At 40.1% G+C, this 20,463-nt stretch overlaps 1 protein-coding gene across 1 annotated transcript; it reads right to left on the bottom strand.

The window, feature by feature from the left end:
- Positions 1-109: 109 nt before the first annotated feature.
- On the bottom strand, positions 110-18,515 carry cul3b (cullin 3b). Its single transcript, XM_085379466.1, has 16 exons — positions 18,250-18,515; positions 11,827-12,024; positions 9,420-9,533; positions 9,097-9,257; positions 8,574-8,688; positions 8,214-8,442; positions 7,679-7,824; positions 6,992-7,168; positions 6,574-6,744; positions 4,762-4,869; positions 3,816-3,940; positions 3,384-3,480; positions 2,966-3,100; positions 2,631-2,817; positions 1,248-1,393; positions 110-971 (listed from the first exon to the last, which is right to left on the bottom strand). The coding sequence occupies exons 1-16, from the start codon at positions 18,310-18,312 to the stop codon at positions 840-842; spliced, it is 2,304 nt and encodes a 767-aa protein (XP_085235592.1). The 5' UTR covers positions 18,313-18,515; the 3' UTR covers positions 110-839.
- Positions 18,516-20,463: the final 1,948 nt, after the last annotated feature.

Below are 20,463 nucleotides of genomic sequence, written 5' to 3'. Positions count from 1 at the left end.
TCCCCTGATTGATCCAATAGATAAAAGCATGCTGTGAAGCAACAGCCCTTGATCTCTATAACCACTAGTACAGACCTGGCCAAATGAGAATGGCATTAAATAGTTCATGTTTGATAGCAGACATTAAAACCCCCCCACCCCCCCTAAAAAAAAAACAAAACAAAAAAAACAAAACAAAAAAAACCCACCCCAGACCTATTTGCAACATAAATTAAGCACTCTTCATGTTTTCTCAAGTACTCAAAATGTATTTCACTGCTGTTGTAAACCAGGTCTGTACCAGTTAACACTCTGTCCTCTTCTTTAAATCTAAAAATCCTCTTGAGAGGAAAAAGGCCTATCTGTCAACCTGTACAGCCATTATTGTGCCACAAAACACAAACAGAACACATTGACATCAACATTTAAAACAGGGGAGTGAGTTCAAATGTTTTCTCGTTCTCCGTGTGGCCTCTGATGCGCTCGTTTGGTGGCGGCGCGTTGTTAGCCCGCAAACAGGCCCACTAAGTTCTCTCCAAAGGCCACAAGAAACATGGATTTTATACAAAACTAGACTCCCTCATTTCACTTCGCTCAGCTGAAGAACTCTAATAATGCTAGAAAACTTCACCATCCTTTGCATGATTTTTTTTTAACATTTTCTTTTTTTAAACACATTTTTATGGAAGAAATGTTAACCTTCCCAGTGTTTCCCAGAATCAACAATGAAAGCATTTCCAAGTTTGTTCAAACACATAGCAGTCCACCAAAAAAAAAAAAAAAGAAAAAAAAAAAAAGAAAGAAAAAAAGGCCCTCAGCTTCTTTCAACTCGATGCTAGCTTTCATTGAATTAATTTGTTTTATGCTACATAAGTGTACACTTTGCGGTCCTCCGGTGTTCTTGCCAAATATTCCCTCTCAATGAGTCCTTCAATGCGTTTCTTGATGACTACAGGACTAGGAAGGAATCGTGCCCGCAACTGCTGTGTGACCTGTGGAGACACATGAAAACACGACTGTTTAATTCACGGCTACTTCTTTCGTGGCCTTTTTATTTACCAATTTATTATTAACTTTGCTATGCAAGACTCTTTTATATCAGCTTTTTATGTGAAAGAAGTAAACCACTAGAGCGCACTAGAGGCTCTAACCTCTTGTACATCATATAATGTGCCACTAGGGGACTGGTGCTGTAAACCACAGAACATTATAGTTTTATTTTTGTGCTCTTTACAAGTGGGCTTTAGCTACAGCTTCTGCTGACTGACCTCTGCTACCAGGACATTGTGCTGCATCTTCTTTCTAGACTTCATGATGCGAACGATGGCAGCTTCGATCTCATGCTTCCTGTCGTCGTCCACTTTCTGCCGCGTCTCCTTCCTCTCTGGATCCGACTCCCCCTGTTTAGCAGCCACTGGGTAGTGCACAAAAAACACACGGTAGATAGACAATAAATGCAAGAGATCATGATGAAACGTGTCATTTCCTTATGTACATTCAATAGTCACTTTATTAGGTATGCCTTGCTAGTACTCAGTTGGAACCCCCCTTTGCCTTGTGAGCACCTGTAACTCTTTCCCTCATAAAAGGCGACATGTGACCACCCTACTCTACCCTTAATGAGGAGTTCTGACACCTTAGTATATAATCAATAAAGATGTGGTTTGATGACCATCAGAACAGTTTCTGGGTTTTTCCAAGGGTAGCTGCATAGACAGAAACCACCCACACTACCTTCTGCTGCACACCCATTTTGCTCAGGAAACAGGCCTGAAATATGACAGACATCGCTCAGTTCAGAAGAGAGCTTCAGGGATTACTTCTAGCAGGCTTTCAAAGCGTAAAGAGGTAATAGACAAAATCATCAACAGTACTGAGACAGACTGTGGTGTTAGACATGTGGTGTTTTTGTCTTTCAGTCTTTTGAACTGTAGCGTCAGTTTCCTGTTCTTAGTTGACGGGAGTGAACGTGGTGTGGTCTTCTGCTGCTGCAGCACATCTGCTTTAAGGTTGACGTGCGCGCGTTCACGGATGCTTTTCAGCATACATGTAGTGAGAGGCTATTTGAGTTACTGCTGCCTTCCTATCAGCTTGAAGCAGTCTGCACATTCCCCTCTGACATCAATAAGTGATTTTCAGAAAATATTCAGAGTTTAGGCATGTCTGCATGCCTAAATGGTATTGAGTTACTGCCATGTGATTGGCTCATTATACAATTGCTTTGATGCACAGTCGAACAGGTGTATCTAATGAAGGTGCCATTAAGTTTATATTTACCTGTTCACAAAATCACCTAAAAGATGCCATTGAAATACTGTAATCCACACGTGTTTCCTGCTCTTTACGTGCTACTAGACTTTAAACTTCTTTATCTGACTAAATATCTATTAATTAACTAAGTTTTGTTCTAGTGATATGAAGATACAAGATTAAGGAGGAAAAGTCTTGAAAAAGCAAGATAAGCTGTATCTGTAACAAATTTACTGCCTATTACTAAGCTTTAAGAAAATAAAAGTTCATTTTTTTAAGCCTGACACAGTAAAAATCTATACTCACACAGTTTACATTCACAGAATAACACCTAGGAAAAATCAAACTAAAGCTGTGAGCCTCAAGAAAAGTGCTTAACTTCATGATTTTGTTTTTCATACCTGTCTGGATTTTGACACGGTGCAGTTTGGAGGTAAACTGGTCGTTAACTGTAAACACATGGCCATTTTCGATCTCCTTGGACTTTGGCTCCTTGGTGAGAACTCTCTGTGTTGGCTTCCCACAGGCCAGAGACTGCAGTGCTCGCACCAGCTCCCTCTCTGGGATGTCCGTCTCCTGCTGGATTTCCTACATAGTAAAGAGGGCAGGCTTGGTGTCAACACAGTACAGAGGCCACAGACTAAAATGACCTTTTCCTGCTTGTCCACGACACATGAAGACATATGGGGACCAAAATATCCTACTATGTTGGGTACTAAGGAATTAAGTTGTGCACCTCAAAGGTGGACTTCTCTCTGTTGTTGAAAAGCATGAGAATGGTCATCTGGAAGGTGGACACTTGGAGTATGTGCTTTCTAGTATTGGAGCCTGTCACCTGGGCACCACCTACTCCGACCTCTGACCCATCCTCCTGTTCAAATGTTGGGATAAGGCAACATAAAAACATTAGTCAGAATCCATTTTGACAAGATGTCAAAACAGCAGATTTCATTTTTACTTTCCATTACTTAAAACTGTTACATTTATTCGCATTTGTTAGTCTGTCATTTGCTTATATTTAAAACACTAAGCTAATTTATAAAACAGAAAATTCACAATAAGTAATGAACGTAAAGCCAGGTCCACTTGTTATTCTAAAATGAAATAAAGGTTGCTGAAATGTACTGAGACTCCCCTTTCCAAGTGGAGCGTACCTTTTTAATTGGCCCGTAGAAGGTGGCATTTAGATCTGCAGAGCCCATATGGTGCTGCAGGGTGAGCTGTCTCCCACTGTGCTTCCCAAGGTAAAACCTGCATGCAGAGGAGAGTCATACTAGATTAACCTAAAACAAATGATCAATGCAACTTTGCTTTCTGCAGCAGGACACAGTAGATATTTAGTTTGAAATGCTGTGTCTAGCAAACATACACAGTAATATTTTCATGAAAGGGACTAAAAGAAAAAAGTAATCTCCATGTTCTACTTCTACTGGTAACAACATATAATGGATTTATTGTTCCTTGTGGATCACACGGAGAAACCTTTTAGAAAATCACCAGACTGAAAAGCTAAGTGCTGTTATGAAAGCACACACATGTAATCAATAAACTACCAAATCTGTGAGTGAAGTGAACAACTAACAAACCTTCTGAAGACTTCAAATGCATGTCGAGGTGAAGGTGGAATATTGCACTTGGGTGTTGCTGATTGCGTTGGCCAGTATCCCGTGGTCAGGACTCTAACAGTGAGATCGACCCCTCCGAGTGACACCTTGAGTTAGGAAAAATAAAAAACAACACGTACGATCACCTACAGTGATGCCATAGTGATACTATGTGGTAATATTGGTAGCATTTAGATTTGGAAGAAAGACATCCTTGCTACTTTTAAGACCTGACTTAAAGCTTTTGTTTTTGATAAAGCTTATAGTGGATCAGGTGACACTGAATCTTCCCTTAGTTAAATTGTAATAGGCCTAAGCTGCCGGGGGTTGTGTCAGTGTTTCTTCATCACTCTCTCTGTGTTTATACACCACTCTGCATTTAATCATTAATTATTATTCATCTCTGGCTCTATTCCACAGTGTGCCTTTTGCCCTGTCTCCCACCCATCAACGCCAACTGGTCACAGGACTTTCCTGGTTCTCCTGGAGATTTCTATCTGTTAAAAGGAAGTTTTAACAGATGTCGTCATTGCTTGCTCATGGGGTGAAAAATTATTGTAGGGTCTTTACCTTACAATATGAAGCACCTTGAGGTGACTGTTACAGTTACTGTGTGCACACAAGATCCAGACATGACAAATATCAGACAACACTACTTGGACCATGAATTTAAAAGCAATGTGCATAAATATGAACTCTGATTGGTTACACTGTTCACCAAATGGAGCTAAAGTCACCCCAGCAATCTGAAAGCACAGCACAAGCCAGAAGCTTATGCACTATGACTTTCCAGGATATGGATAATTAGGTGCCTAATTGTTAATATGTAACTGAGCAGTGCAACAAAGCTCAGTCAATCAAGCAACAATGTCCTGATTACATTTACTAATTAGGCTCTTTATTGTGACAAAAAGTAGATTTTCCTCACCCCAGTCGTCTGTAAATGTTGTCTAAACTCATCCATGGTGGTGTTGGAGATGCTCATATCTCGGAACATGCCCTCCAGTTTAGAGGTGAACTGACAGCCGCACTCGGTCTGTGCAATAAAGACATGAAGAAGGATTAGATTTATAATTGGTAAGCTATTCAAAAGAAAAGGGGACAGCTCAAGCTGAAATCAAGTGTAAGAACATAATTCTGGGCTGCAGAACCAGATTTACAGATATCAGCTATAGAGATATCTGCTTCCTCCTAGCCTCGTCATGCTCAGTGAACCCCCCAAAAACCAAAGCATGTATTTGTCATAATTCTGTATTTGTCATAAGTGTTGTCATAATTGGAGATGCTTCCATCTGCAGGGATAAAGCGTCGGGTGCAGTTTGGTAGAAAAAATTAAAATAAAAATACAATTCCAACATAAAACTGCTCACATCAAGGTTTGTGGATATATTTGAGTAACTGGGTCATGATTTCTGCAAAGAGTCATTTCTGCTGAGTTTTTCCGAATGTTTTTTTTTTTTTATGGCCACTTTGAGCAAAAGAAAGTGAAGGACATCTGGTTCTATTATATTCAGGAGAAAGCAGGCATTTCTACAGCTTATATCTCCAAAATCAAACAAGTCTTACTGAAAAAATGGATAAAAAGCACTACAGAAAAAGTGAGTATATTTGATTTTGAAGGGAACTGTCTATTTAAAGTAAAGAAACATTTATATAATGATCAAACACAGGCAAGTGGATACAGTCTGAAAACTGTATGTTTCCTTTTACCTAAACATCCACTGAAATGCAAAAAACACGGAGAAAAAAAAATAATGTAAAGAAGTGCCCATAACACATCTGAGCACTGTGGCCTAGTGATGGTAAATTTGATTCTTTTTACTGAATCGAGTTTTAATGAGTCACTCACCAAAGTGAATCGGGTTTTTTGAGTCATTTGATTCACTGAGTCAGTTGACCAGAGAGTGCAAAAAGTGTACATTTTCACTCAAACTTAATTTGTTTCTCTTTTCATGTAAATCCTACTGCTAAGATGAATGATTCTAAAAGAAAACAACTATTTTATAGAGCAAAAAACAGCAAAAATATTTCTAAAATTAAGCAATTTCCTATCAAAATTGCTTAATAAACATTTGTTTATTTTTATTTTATTAGTATTTTCCTTAAATGTGTTAAATATATATTTTCTCATCTAAATGTCCACTGAGCTGTGAGCCAGGGGGTGGTAATGTGCCTTAACATTGGTTGCCAACCAAGAAGAAGAAGAAGCTGCAGAGGGAGGGGGTGAGTGAGTGATTCGTTCGCTCGCTCTATGATTCAGCACAGGAGGGAGGGGGTTGGTGAGAGAGTGAGTGATTCGTTCGCTCTATGATTCAGCACAGGAGGGAGGGGGTGAGTAGCTCAAATGTGCTGTTAGCATGTTAGCAGAGCGATGCTACTGTGAACCGAGGAGCTATTTTCTTGATGTGAGCTTCTACTCAGGGTTTTTTCTTCCAGTTCAGAGCAGAAATGCTTTTGTTAAGAAACTGGCTGTTGTTTTCCCCCCCACAATTTGAATTATAAGCTAGATATATTTCTACTAAGCGAATTAGTTTGCTAACAGAAACAGGGATGAGTCAGTGAGTCAGTTGGGCTTGTGAATCATAATTCACGACTCAGTAAAGTGATTCTCGAGTATTGAACGATTCGTTCACGAATCGTACATCACTATTGTGGCCAGTCTCCAAGCACCCAGGGATCTTTCATTTTATATTCAGCTTACTCCAAAGCCAGAGTTATATCATGCCACATGCCTGCTCACCTTAAGTTTTGAGATCATGTTCTTTTCCGAGTCGTCAGAGACGCTCTTGTTAGTGAGCAGCCTGCGAGCCAGGTGCTGCTTGTAGTACCTCTCAAACACGTCCTTCTCCTGCATGAAGCGGAAGAGCACCATGGCCTTGTCCAGTATAGACTCCACTTCTTGCTCTGTCAGCTGGATAAAAATAACAGGGTCAGGTTATACCCATTAATCAAAAACAGACTTTATGATTTATTTTCCCCAGCACTTTTGAAAACACAAAAGAAAGCAGAAGCACAACTTTTTACATGAAAACATTGTGTGGGTTTTTTTTCTTTTTGGCATTTTTTGAAGTGAGGTTATAAATTTGAAAGAAGCAGGTCAGTAACATTTGTCATACGTTCTAAAAATAAGAGCATGAATGCATGATTAGTGGGCTCACCCCTTTAACACCCTTCTTCAGTTTGTCATCGATGAAGAGTGAGAGGTATTCAGGCGAGCGGGAGTTCAGGTTAAGGAAGTACTCAAAATCACCAGCAATAGTTTGTTTAAAGAGGCGGTCATTGTTGAAAGACTCCTGGAGGAAGCGGTCAAAACGGGACTTCAGGTCCAGCAAACCCTGCAGGAAGACAGGAAATGCAACAGCGGCGTGCATTAGAAGGAGCTTAACAAACAGTAGCTACAGCAAAGGAAAGGTGGTCTCATCAGAAAAGGTGAATCTGCAAGAGCTGATGTGGTAAAAGAAGAGGCTGCTGTTTTCTACCAGAGAGTAAGAAGTGAGTCATTATTTTAACCAAGAACTTCAAAGGCCATAAGATTTTCAAAAGCACTGATGTCTTTCTAGTTGCCAGAAGGACCTCACATGCTAAGTACAGTGCAAAGACTCAGTGTGGATGAGGGTAAAGACCATCATGGTTTGTGGTAACAAACATGGGACCGAGAGCAGATATTCTCTGCTGGGAAGTAATTAAAGTGCATTATGGTCAAGGCTCATCACGCAATGACATGCTGAAGTGTACTGAGCCAGAGGAAATCCATCTGTGATCTCTTACGAGGTAGCACATTCTCAGTATCATCAGAACAGTCCATCTTCAGCAACATTATGTCGACTGATAACCCAGTGCCGTACCTGAATATAGTCCACAGGGTTTTTCCCTTCTCCTTCCTCTGACACCAGGGCCTTGCCCTGCTCCCGCAGGTATGAGCTCATACACTCACACATGGTCTTCAGCCCATTGGGAACCCTGCTGAACAGCTTGTACATGCATGCCAAATCTGTAGAGAGGTAAGCATGAATACACACATGAGCACACATCAAAAATACACTTCTGCCAACTGAAAAGGGACTGAGCATCTGAGATCTGCAGAAAAGGAGGAGAAATATACTCTCCAGGCACTACAGTTCCAGTTTCACTGAAATCAAATCATCATTGAATTCCTCACATATTACTATTTGTGGCATGAACCAATGGGAACATGATATGACTGTATTACTGAGCCAGTAAAGTATTTCCTGGAAGTGACAGCTTCACGGTTTATTAAAGAGTGTTGGGGATTTTCTATTTCACTGTAACTCGCGTGGATGTCAATTTAAACAATAAATCACTAAAAATATAAACGCTAAAGAGGTGAAGTGGAGCAGCAGGCTGTGACTGAGGGCTTACCATCTGTTTTGCCGTTCTTAAGCATGTGGACCAGGCCTGAGTTTTCCATTTCTACGATGGTCTTCATGTGTTTGGAGATGAGCTCACGTTCCACCACCTTGACGATGGGCTCCTCTGTGGATTTATCCAGGCAGTGCATTACCCGCTCGATCTCCTCATTAATCCTGGCTTCAACTTTCTTTATGTACACACTGGCACTATTTTCTGCAAGGAACTTTTGGCTTTCCATCTGAGTGAAAACAAGAAACAGTTTATACAAGAGGTTTTAGTTCCTTTAAGGGAAGCCACAAAGAAATATAGACCCAAATTAAAATAAATAAATAAACACATAAACAAGGAAAATGGATTTCTCTCCCAAACCTGGAAAAATTCTGCAGACATTTCTAAAAACGGTGCTTCAAAGTCTTCTTCATACACAGATCTCCCTTCAAGGCCGAGAATCATTAACATTTGGCAGGCATTTCTAATGGCTCCCCTAGAGAAGGAGAAGCAAACCAAATGGTAAGTAATGCAAAACAAAACAAAACATAACATAAAAAAAAAAAAAAAAAAACTTTTGTGGAAGCTCATTTCACACTCAGTATAACTGCCAACTAACTTTTTACTATTCATCCATTGAAAAACAGTTACAGTCCACAGTGCATGAAATTCAGAATAGTCAGTGTTTTTAAAATGCCAGAGGCTCTGAGGCTTTTGCCCACTGGGTGCAAATGCAGCAGATGTATTTGACAGATCTTATATTTCTAATACCAAAGGCATCTGCCATGTCCACCCCTGGTGAGAAATGATGACTTTTCCATTTAAAGATCAAGAACGCAAACTTCATTTTATTTGAAAACTAAAGATAATTTATTAGATAATGCTATTTGTGACTTTTGGCTACCTGTCCACCACCTCTCCCTTCCTCTCCCGGGCAATCATGTCTAGCAGAGTTTGTCGGAGGTGGTCTCTGATGCAACCATAGCGAACCACTTGATCCCTAAATATGATAAGGCCCAGGTTGTAGACGTTCTCCACGCTATTCTGCTGTACGTACACCCGATCCTGTGACAAAGACACACAAAAATGTCCCAAACAACATTAGAATGAACTGGAATTAACAGCAGCTGAGCTTAAATGTATATTTAAGCATATAAAATACAGCTGTTATGTGTAAAATATTTATATCTAACGCTCATATGTCTTACTGCATGACTGTATACTCACCATATACATCAGGATGTCTCTAATCATCACCATAGCTGTCTGGTGGTCATTCCAGGCCTGATTTAGGGTCTGGAGGAAGTTATTGTTTAATGAATTGAGAACATCTTCCCGTACCTTTGGACGAGACAGAAACACAGCCTTAGAACTTAAGCAGACACCTGTATTTGTATTTTGTTGCTCGTGCAGCATTTTAATGCGGGCCTTCTTTACTAGTCAGGCACACAACAGCTTGATAACAGTCACACTGCAGTGTGACTCAGCAAAGTAAACTAAATGTCTCAGTGGAGTAAGATTCTTAAGGGCACACTGACCTCTCCTTCCTTCTCCTTCGGGGCAGAGGTAATATATTACGGCCTCTGCTCTTAATGTTACAGGCGACCAAGCTTTATGAATGCACCGACTTCTTCTTTTCCACATCCAGATCAAAAGTCAGAAGCAAAACCATAAATCTAAACGTGCACTATGCAAAGTCATGGCTTGCTTAAAAAAAATCAACAACAAAAAAAACAATGTACCCCATATTATATTCATCTGTTTTGCCACTTTGTAATGCTGCTTTTCCATCATATCAAATATTACATATATTACAAATCAAAGTGTGTGTGTGTGTGTTTATAAATGCTTTATTTAACTTTAACTTTCTTAAACACCAGCTGTAATTAAAGTATGCCTTAAGTTATCAATTTCTGACCTACATTAAAGAGCCAGAAGACTGCATATGGTCTCATCTAAACTTCAGGTCTTAACAGGTTAACATTTGAAATAAATAAATAGATAAATCACAAAAATGACCTTAAAAGCCAGAAGTGATTGTAGAAAATAAACATCTGAGACCGAATAGACATGCTCGATTGGACTTAAAGCTTATTTTCATCCCTTGTCTAGACAACGATGAATCACTGCTGAAAAAATACACATCTACAAATCCTTCTCTCAATAATTCATAATAACATTAACTATTAGGCCCAAAACAATATATAACCCCCCCAACCTCCCTGCATAAAAATCAAAACAAATGCACTTCTGACTGAACCTCTCGACTGTCTTCCAAACTTAAGCTGGGTTGAGACGATGCTGCGTTCGTACCATTACAACTGTTTCTTTCAAAGCGATGCCTTTACCATTATAAGACAATAAAAACACACTCAGCTGTCAGAGAACTCGTCTTTGATCCATTATTTGTTGACATTTCCTGACTGCTCATTTACTAAGCCTGCCAAGCTGAGAATGTGCATTTAATTAAGCTGTAAAACCATCTGGCTGTTATTCAATAACATCGTGCTGAAATATTGCTCATCGTGTGTCTGCTCACTGTAAGCTGCAAAGAAGCCTTTGCGACAGATCTCATGGACAGGCATAATTTGCCACTAATTATACATGCTACAAAAATACAAGCGACAGCTTAGGAACAATTATGCTTTCTCTAACTTATTAGGAGTTTTAAGAAGGAATAAATCTCAGATAGCCCTCCTTTCTGCCACTTTTGTTTTTAAAAACAAGCTGCTTAGGATAATCTACTTCACTAACATTTTATTTTCAGTGGTAAAACAAACCAATTACATGTCCGATTTGAGAAAATGACTCCATCATCAAAAGCATCCTAAAGCTCTTCTATAAGGCACAGGACAACGCCTGTTTTATGAAGGGCTTTCAGACAGATGTGCCTTCTCTCACAGCTGAAACCCCCGAATAAAAAACCACTGAAGCCCCCCATCCTCAAACCTGGGCTCTTCCTTGCCTTCCAGCCACAGGAATGAGGCATCTGCTAAAAAAAAAAAAAAAAAAAAAAAGAAAAAAAGAAAAAAAGGGGGGGGGCGTGAGTAAAGGGTTTTACAAATCTACCACAAGACTTAAGTAACAGCCTGTGGATTTATATTCTCCATCTTTCTGCTTATGTGCCTTTACAAGGCTGCTCATGAATGCAACCGGCTCATATTTTCTGGTTTTGACTTTGTTGTTCAGTATGGCATGCAAGCCAAGCAGGGGAAAAAGAAAAAAGAAATCATAATATGAATCCTATGACAGTTTCTGTTTAGCACCAAACAGACTTTCAAGCATTTGAGTGAAATTCAGCCCTGACATTCGAACAACAGGCCTCATTAAAATCAGATTTTAATATCATTGTGTTAACTGGAGGAAACTATTCACAGGCCAGGTTTGTTCCACCAAAGAATAACCTAACCGTCTCCAAAGAGCAACCGCAGCTTCAATCTTTCTTTATGTAGATCAAATCCAGTCTACTTTAAATACCAGCACAGTATTGTGTAATACATACTAGCCCACCATGTGCTGCATGTATTACACACAGGAATGACAGACAGCTCAAATGAACTCTAAATATTTTAGTCAATCTGTCATCACTTAACTTCCAGCAACTGTTTTAGGCTGCGATCTGTGATGGCCTTACTTTGTTGATGAGGTGTTCGGTAACAACTTCACGCAGGCCCGTGTACAGCTTCTCTCCATGTTTATGAAGCACCATTGTGTAGGCGTTCCTATAAAGTTCCTCAAAACTCAGGCCGCTGTTGTTCTTCCTTTGAATTTCCTGGATGGCATTCTTCAGAAGGTCCCATATGTTGTTGACGTACTTCTCGTCCATCGTCATCTGCAAGAAGTAACAAGTAATGGGTTTCAACAGGACTATAACCAGTGATTAGTTGTGTCAACATGAAGAATCTGTGCATGAGAACATGTGCATACCACATCATGTTCTAGAAGATCAGTACATTTTGCTAGTAAGGAAGCTAAGACTCCATTCACACAGGCCTAGAAAGTGGTTGGTGACTGTCTGGTAACCACTGGTTGCCAGAGAAAAATGAATATTACCCAATTGGCTGTGAATGGTTGTTGGAGGTTGCCAGCTGTCGCTAGGAGAAACTGACTGCAAAGAGGTATAGCGTCTTTACCCAAAAAACCCTTGTGAATGCTTTGCTTCCCAGCAGGTTGCCACTTTGCTCATAGTTTGCATGGAATATGGCAACTTGTGTGCAAACACTGGCCAACTTTTTTCTTTTTTCCCCCCGTCCTGTTTGGCAGTGTAGCAATCAGAATTGTTGTCTGAAGGCCAAAAAATGACAAACAGATTTAATTTCACAAGTGAAGCATTGCAGCATTTGTTGCAATTGTCCACTTGATACTCATATTTTATTAGACCTTTATTAGGGTTTTTTGATTTTGGATTATCACAACAATAATGGACAAGACCGGGTGACGGAAAAGAAAAAGGAAAAAGTGAAGTTGGGGAGAAAGTTGACAGAAAGAGAGGGAGAGAAGAAGAGGGACAGAGAGAGAAAAACAGCAGAGAAACCACAGCAACAACCAACATATACATAAATAACAATGACAGTCACCCAGCAGACAGTGCAGAGACCCCAGGGGGTTGCAGTGACAAGCCTGGAGGCTCTGTCTGCTAAGCCAGAGCAGACCGAGCTCCGTGGCCAGAGACCCGAGGCCCAACAGCACCCCACCCCCCAGTAAGGGCCCAACAGAGCCAGGGGGCCCAGTGTGTGTGTGTGTGTTTGGGGGGGGGGGGGGGGGCCACACCTGAGATGTTCTAAGAGAGAGGGAAGACAGTGTTATCATCTAGGTCGCCCAACAAGCAAACTGAAGGGGAGGCTGGAATGTTACACTTCAGAACCTTTGATAAGGTTTCACATATCTGGAACCAAAACCTCTGAACAGGTGGACAGAACCAGGAAGCATGGATGTAATTGTCAGGTGTATTGCCTTGACAGTGCGAACAGGTGTTAGATGATGCAGACCGATCCTGAACATCTGTTGATCTGTATAGTGCACTTTATGAAGGATTTTCAATTGTATTAATTGGAGATTGGAGTTTCTAGTCATTTTAGACATATCTGAGACCAAACGCTGTAATCAAAGCTGACTGATAGATTGACCTCCCATTTAACAATAGAAAGGGATATCTACTTTGAGAGCGTACTGTATATTTGGAGGTTTTGAAATTAAATCTGGAGCCTATCCGATCCCTTAGGGTGAGAGGCAGGGTACAGTCAGTCTGTCACAAATAGAACCATTCGCACTCACATTCACACCTAATTTAATTACCAACCTAAACCCACTAACTGCATGTCTTTGTACTGTGGGAGGAAGCTGGAGTACCTGGAGAGAACCCACACAAACACGGGGAGAACATGGAAACTCCAAACAGAAAGACCCTGGCCTAATGGTGGAATTGAAGTCAGGACCTTCTTGCTGTGGCAACAGTGCTGACCAATGTGCCACCCCTTGGAAGTATCATATTATTGTTTTCTAGTATGTCAGGGTTGTTCCAGATGGGTTTATGTTTACATGGAATTAGTGAAGACTCAGTCATTTTTAGAAATTCCCACCATGCTGTCAGAGAGGAGCTGATATTGATGCTTGAGCTAATGAACTGTAGGTCCGAAATCTCTATATTACTGCATAGTGCCTGTTCTACGTCTAGCCACAGCTCATCTAAGAGGGTATGTTTTAACCATCTTGAGATGTACTGTAGGCCTGTTGGCTAATAAGCAGTGGTCCCAACTACTTGCTAAGCAGTAGCTGAAGTTGAAAAAGTACAATTCAATCCAGAAAGAGAAGATGCTTATCCTCAAAGTAAATAATGTGCCTTTTGCTGAAACCAACGTGTTTTAAAAGGCATAACTATTAGTTAAAGTGGACGTTCTCCATTTCTGATTTGCATCACAGTTTTTCCAAGTTTCACTCCCACTAGCTGGTTAGAGAGGCTACGTTCACACTGCAGGTCTTAATGCTCAATTCCCATTTTTTGATCAAATCAGATTTTTTTTGTCCACTTGTTCACACTACAAATAAAATGCGACAGCAAACACGCTCTAGTGTGAACCCTCAAAGTGGCCCGCATGTGCAAAAGAAGACGTCACACACAACGCGCTGTTTAGACCCAGACCAAACAATATTGTTTGACTGATGGCCTTAATATAAAGACTTGTTTCGGACTTTACGTTTCCCAAGTTTGCTTTAAGTTATAAAGTTATTTTGTTATTTACATATGGCCTAATAATTATCCTTATTGCTGTTTTAGAGAGGAGCGGTGCTTCAAAGGATAGTTGCAGATTTCTGTAAGAATCTTCAGATTATACAGTACAAATAAAATGTTCACGTTTCTCCAACGCTGTCTTCCCAACAGTTTCACTAACATCTACACTGGATGGCCCGGAAGTAATCGCGATGTCTTCTCCGGCGCTGATAATTGGCGTCTGTCTTGTGTCAGTGACGTAAAAGACGAATTTAATGCGAGATGACCATTCAAACAGCAGTCGCTTTCTAAAACATCAGGTATGTATCAGATTCAGTACCACATACTCAGGTCGGATTTGAAAACATCGGATTTCTGCTGTTCACACTGTCATACCATGATTGGATATGGGTCGCATATGGTCAAAAAAGCCGGATTTGATGCGCTTTCGCCTGCAGTGTGAACGTAGCCTTAGTTACCAAGTGTTTGCAGACAAGTCGGTGCCTCCCATGCAAATTGCTCGCAACCTTGGCAATCTGCCATTGACAGAGAGTGTTCTCCCCTAGGCCTGCGTGACTGAGGCCTCATGTAGCATGGCAAAATGAACAACAGAGAATCAACTGTTCGAATCACATATGGATATTAAGAACATTTTGTTGATACTGATGTCCAAATTAATTATTTGATAACTCTATGTCTGTGAAGGTTCTCAGTCATCCAGGTCATCGTAGTCAAAGGAGCTTGCAAAGAAAAGCGTCTGGACTTCTTTAAGTTACTTGAAGACAGGTTTCACAATGAACTCACCCGAAACTGTGGCTGATTGGGACCCACACCCAGTTTCACACCTTGGCTCAGGCGATTAGAGGATCATCAGGGGGTCCTTTTGTCCCTCTGTGGGGGGTTACTCCCACTAGGTTTATATCTGGGACTCTCCACCATTTGACCTTAGAACTGAAGAAGCTTCTCGGATGAGAGGTGAAACGTCTTCAAGTAACTTAAAGAAGTCCAGACGCTTTTCTTTGCAAGCTCCTTTGACTATTTGATAACTCCTTATCTATTTTCTGTGCATTTAAAAAAAATGGCTTTCATTATCTCTGAGTCAACGCACAAACAGAGTAGGAAAAAGACTGACATGTGACTCATGTGTCACTGCCACAAGGCTGACATCACGTCATTGTTTTGATATGTTCAACTGCAACAATTAGGATTTCATAAGCTTAGATTGGAATGACACTTTATTGTGGAAACACACAGATGTGTTTATGTCCACCCCCATCCCCAAATTTTCTTTTCCGTGGATTCCACCTTCATTGTTGGTGCCCTGCACAGCAAACTGGAGGACCTGCAAATGTCTGCACGGAGCCTTGTGTTTATCCTGACCAAATGAAGTCACTTGAACACGAGCAGGTCCTTTCTTACTCACAGATGTGTAATATATATATAATACCTGTATTAGTGGCATACGGATCTGGTCTGATGGATGATTAGCACTGGTAGTCACGTGGAACTGGCTCATGCTTCCAATCTCTATTCACGCCTATTATTCCAACAAGCTATGTTTATATTTGAATTGTTTGTGACTTGGTTGTGCTTTAACTACTAACATGAAAGTGGCTGTTTTCACATATTTTTCTGCCAGCTCTGTTATTCTCCGTGTGTTTAAAGGAGGGAAAATAAGGTGACTACAAATGACAGCATTTGAGATAATTAAACAGAGAAGAAACTGAGATTTAAAAAACTAAAAGCATTAAATAAAATACTTTGGCTCAGTGGTGATGCAGAATACATTTTGCAAAGTGTCAATCCTCAATCTTTGATTTCTTTTTTACTTCATTATTGAGTATAAGACACTAACAGAGCTTATTACTCCTCTAGAAAACGCTTTCTCATTAATAAATTTGCTCAGATCTGCAAATATTAAGATGATCATTTCTTCCCGGCTGTGTACACTGCCTATAAAAAAAAATCTTCAATCATAGGATAAATCTGCTTATTCTAGCAAACTGCTCAGACTAGTAAGAAAACTGCAAGAGTAAAAAAGGATGCCTCTCAATAAAAAAAAAAGAATAAAAGAATAAAAGACCCTAACATGAGGTACATTAAAAGCTCGAGGAAGTGCTGCTCCCATTCCAGCTAATTTAGAAACCATCACATTCCTGTAGCAACGATGAACACTAATGACTAAGCAGTTTTCATTCTTTTGAACACTGTGTTGTGGGTTAAAACACCTCTCAGTTTCCTCAGAATCCTAACCTGGTATGCTGGTAAGGAATTTGGAACAATTTTATTAGGTTAAAACCTTTCTCTCTCTCTTTCCAACTTAAACCCAAATTAACCCACCAAAATGATTTGTATAGTGAGAAAGCAGATATCACAAAGGGTAAAGGTGAGATAGATAATATCTACCATGTCCTCTGAAAATTTAGCTCTGTCAAAACAACCTCATAGGCTGCTTTAAGTACTTGCATAAGCACTATGAGGAAAATGTAAAGTGAAAGAATGCAGGTCAGTGTCTATACACTAATATTAGGGTTAGTCATTGCATACACCAAGCAATTAATATTAAATATTTATGCATGCATGGGCGTGGGTTTCAGTGCTTCTGAAGCTACCAGCCCCAGCTCTTATATATATATATATTTTTTTTTTTAAGGTTTCAGATGTTATTTTAAACCAGGAGGAAAGTTTTTTTTTTACGTTACAAGGCACTACAGATAGGATAAATAACCGTAAAGTAAGGACCTAGTTTAGCCCAGCTGTAAAGCATCATGATAACAAGAAATCTATAATCCAGTCTATAATTTAAATCTTTAAACTTACTCTAGACTCTTTGTGGGATTCCTAATTGCCAAAGACACGTTATCCAAAAGCAGAAAACATAACACATGCCACCCCTGTGCTGCTACTCAGCAGGCAAGCCCAAACACATGCACATCACGACGCTGGTTTGACAGCAGCTCTGACAGTTATCCTATCAAGACTGGGCCACAATCAGCGGGCCCATAGGCATATATGAAGGTGGCACTGAAGTAAAACTTCGTCACTAAGATCCATCAGCTACATGGATACTGTTGCTACGCTCTCATCAAGCCTTTACAGACAGCCTAATGCTTTATGAAAATTTAGGTCAGTTCAGAAAATAGATAATTCAGTGTCTCGCAGACAAAGAGAGTGCCATGTGAGCGAAGAATCTATTCCAACACCAACACAGGTCCACAAAATCCACACAGGCATTAATTCAGAACCAAGAACTGGGTTAGCTCATTTTGGTTTTCATTAGCATCATGTAAAGCGGCCGTAACGCCGCTGAGGCTAAAGTACAGACCTCTGTCTGCACAAACGTCCGTTACATTTAGTGCTCAGTCATAAAGACATTATGCGTTTATATATATATATATATATATATATATATATATATATATATATATATATATATATATATATATACACACACACACACACACACACACATAGACACATTTTAGAAAATGAGCAAAAATAAAATCAGTCAAAACAACAAGTGTCAAGACCCATGGCTAACGTTAGCATCGGCTACTTGGCTGATCATATCGGCTAGCTAATGCCTGGGAAGTTGTAAGACAGTTAAGCGACAGGAAAAATAAAAGTGATTTATAACACTTATCACCGAGCTGGTATTATAAATGAGTTTCCATCTAACAGACCGACCAAGAGTGTGGAAGACTGGATATCTGACGGCTACACTTTGTTTACGGATAGTCAAGTCACCTCAGCTGGTTAGCCTATTAGCATTTAGCCCTTAGCGCAGACCACGGTAATCGAGTCCGCGACCGTCGGACGGGCAAAGCCCCTACTGCGGCGTACACTTACAGGAAAGGCCCGTATCCTCATTTTGGTGTCCTTCTTGGTGCCGCCTTTGCTGAGATTGGACATGGTTGCCTCGTCTGTGGGCTCCGTATTCACATGAAAGTGTTGTCCAGGGAGGACTGGGCCGACTACTGGTTTATCGAGCAGCCGACGAGCTTTCACCCGACCTCGTAGCTCCGGGTCCCGGCACCACAAGTTTATTGTTGACTGCCAAACACCAAATCCGACAGTTCTTCATACAGCAATGGCGGACTACCTGCAGTTCTCATTGCGCAGAGCTCACGCACTCCAAATCACGCGATGATTCAATTAGTACGAGCGTTTTCTCAACTTTGCTTTGTTTTGAGCTCGTAAATTGCTGATTTTTAATTTTAGAGCAGTGGTTCTTAACCTTGTTGGAGGTACCGAACCCCACCAGTTTCATATGCGCATTCACTGAACCCCTCTTTAGTGAAAAATAAAAAAACTATTTTCAAATTCAAGACATAGATATGTTTTTTATTGGTGCACAAAATGAGCCGTGCATGTCATGGTGGAGGCTCTGCCGAACCCCTAGGGTTCGATCGAGCCCAGGTTAAGAACCACTGTTTTAGAGCATGCATTTAACTGCTACACAGTACTACTGTAGTTTGTTTACTGTACTTTACCAGTGTGATACTAGAGTGAAGTGCAGGCGCAGTAATAAAGTAATAAATAATTTTCAGCCACTGTAATTGTTTTGCTTGAGACTGTATACATAAAATAGATCACTTTATGAAATAGTATGTATTGTTGAAGATACATATAAGTATATATCACGGACACTGCGCTATCATAAGTGCCCAATAGACATGATACGTCCTCTTTTAGGCCTACTTAACTACCTGTTCCCAAAAGTCAATAATTTGCTGTTAAAATTATTTTGTTATTATTTATTTATTTAATTCGTTTTATTAGGTTTGTGATGCTTTGTAAGATGTGACGGATGCATTTGTGCTGTGATCTGAAGTCTACAGTTGCTGCATGGGTCTTTCCTGGACCTCTAAGTCTAAGACTCGCCTGTCTCATATTCATGAAAGGTGACCTATGATGTTCTTTCCTTATTCTGTCATATATGCACTATTGGGGGATTCGCATAATTCCCAACGCTTAGGGTTCAGTCTGCTCCAAGCCATTCTGACAGCTTTTTCAGTGCACGGCCTGTATAATGACTCAGAGAGCAGCTTATCTCTCAGGAAGACAGCCCCACACACCTATTGTTCCTTTAAAACAATATTTTTTTGGCTTAATAAGGAAAGCCCATCATAAAAATGTTGTTTTAAAGCAATCGGCTTATGTCAGTTCCATTAATAAAAATATAATATGTCCCCTTTAATCAAATTTTTCTTTCTACTATCATACAGAGTTGTGGTCAGAAGTTTACACACACTCATCATTGGTATAATTTTCATGTGATTTTGGGCTTTTAATGATTTATTTGAACTGCTATTTTTCCAGGGTGCAATGATTGCACAGCATTCACCTTTAATCAATTAAAAAAAAAAAAAAAACAAGAATTGGGGTGTACAAGTTTGGATTTATTTTGGATTTTTCTTAAAAAGAATAAATCCTTTCTTAAATATATACATACACCATCTTAAACCTTTTCATAACTGGTACTGCAATTCTACAATTGATTTTAACTTGCCAGTGCTGAGGGCTATTAAATTCTCATTAGGGGTCACGATTGGCTAAAACTGGTAGTTTCAGTTTGCCAGCATATAAAGGATTTATTTTACAGCAGTCACTGGATTGACCAATAGTCAGAACAATGGGAAAGTCCAAGGACTTCAGAGACGATCTAAGAAGGAGAATTACAAAAGTAAGAATGTCTCTTTGAATCATTTCTAAACAACTGAGGATTCCAAGATCATCATTTAAACAATTGGACATCTGTACAAGTTATTCAGATGTGTCATGACTTTGCCGAGATCTGCAGGAAGACCCAAACCCTCAGATGGTCAGGAACCCAGAAACCACCAAGGTTTAAGCCTGTCAAGAACTGGAAACTGCTGGAACGCCAGCATCACTGTCCACTGTAAAGCTTGTACATCACCATGGACTGATAGAGTGCTGACCGTGAAAGAAGTCCCTGCTACAAAGTCAAAATCACTCGAGTGAAATTTGCAGCTGCTCACATGGTCGAGCCAAATGTCTACTGCAGAAAAGCTCTATGGACAGATGAGATAAAGACTGAGC

Source organism: Rhamphochromis longiceps, linkage group LG14 (genome assembly GCF_057381845.1).
Source record: "Rhamphochromis longiceps isolate RC_006_pf linkage group LG14, R_longiceps_female_GT1.1, whole genome shotgun sequence".
Lineage (NCBI taxonomy): Eukaryota > Metazoa > Chordata > Actinopteri > Cichliformes > Cichlidae > Rhamphochromis > Rhamphochromis longiceps.
The sequence above is the reverse complement of the archived record's forward strand: the minus strand, read 5'-3'. Positions and strand labels throughout refer to the sequence as shown.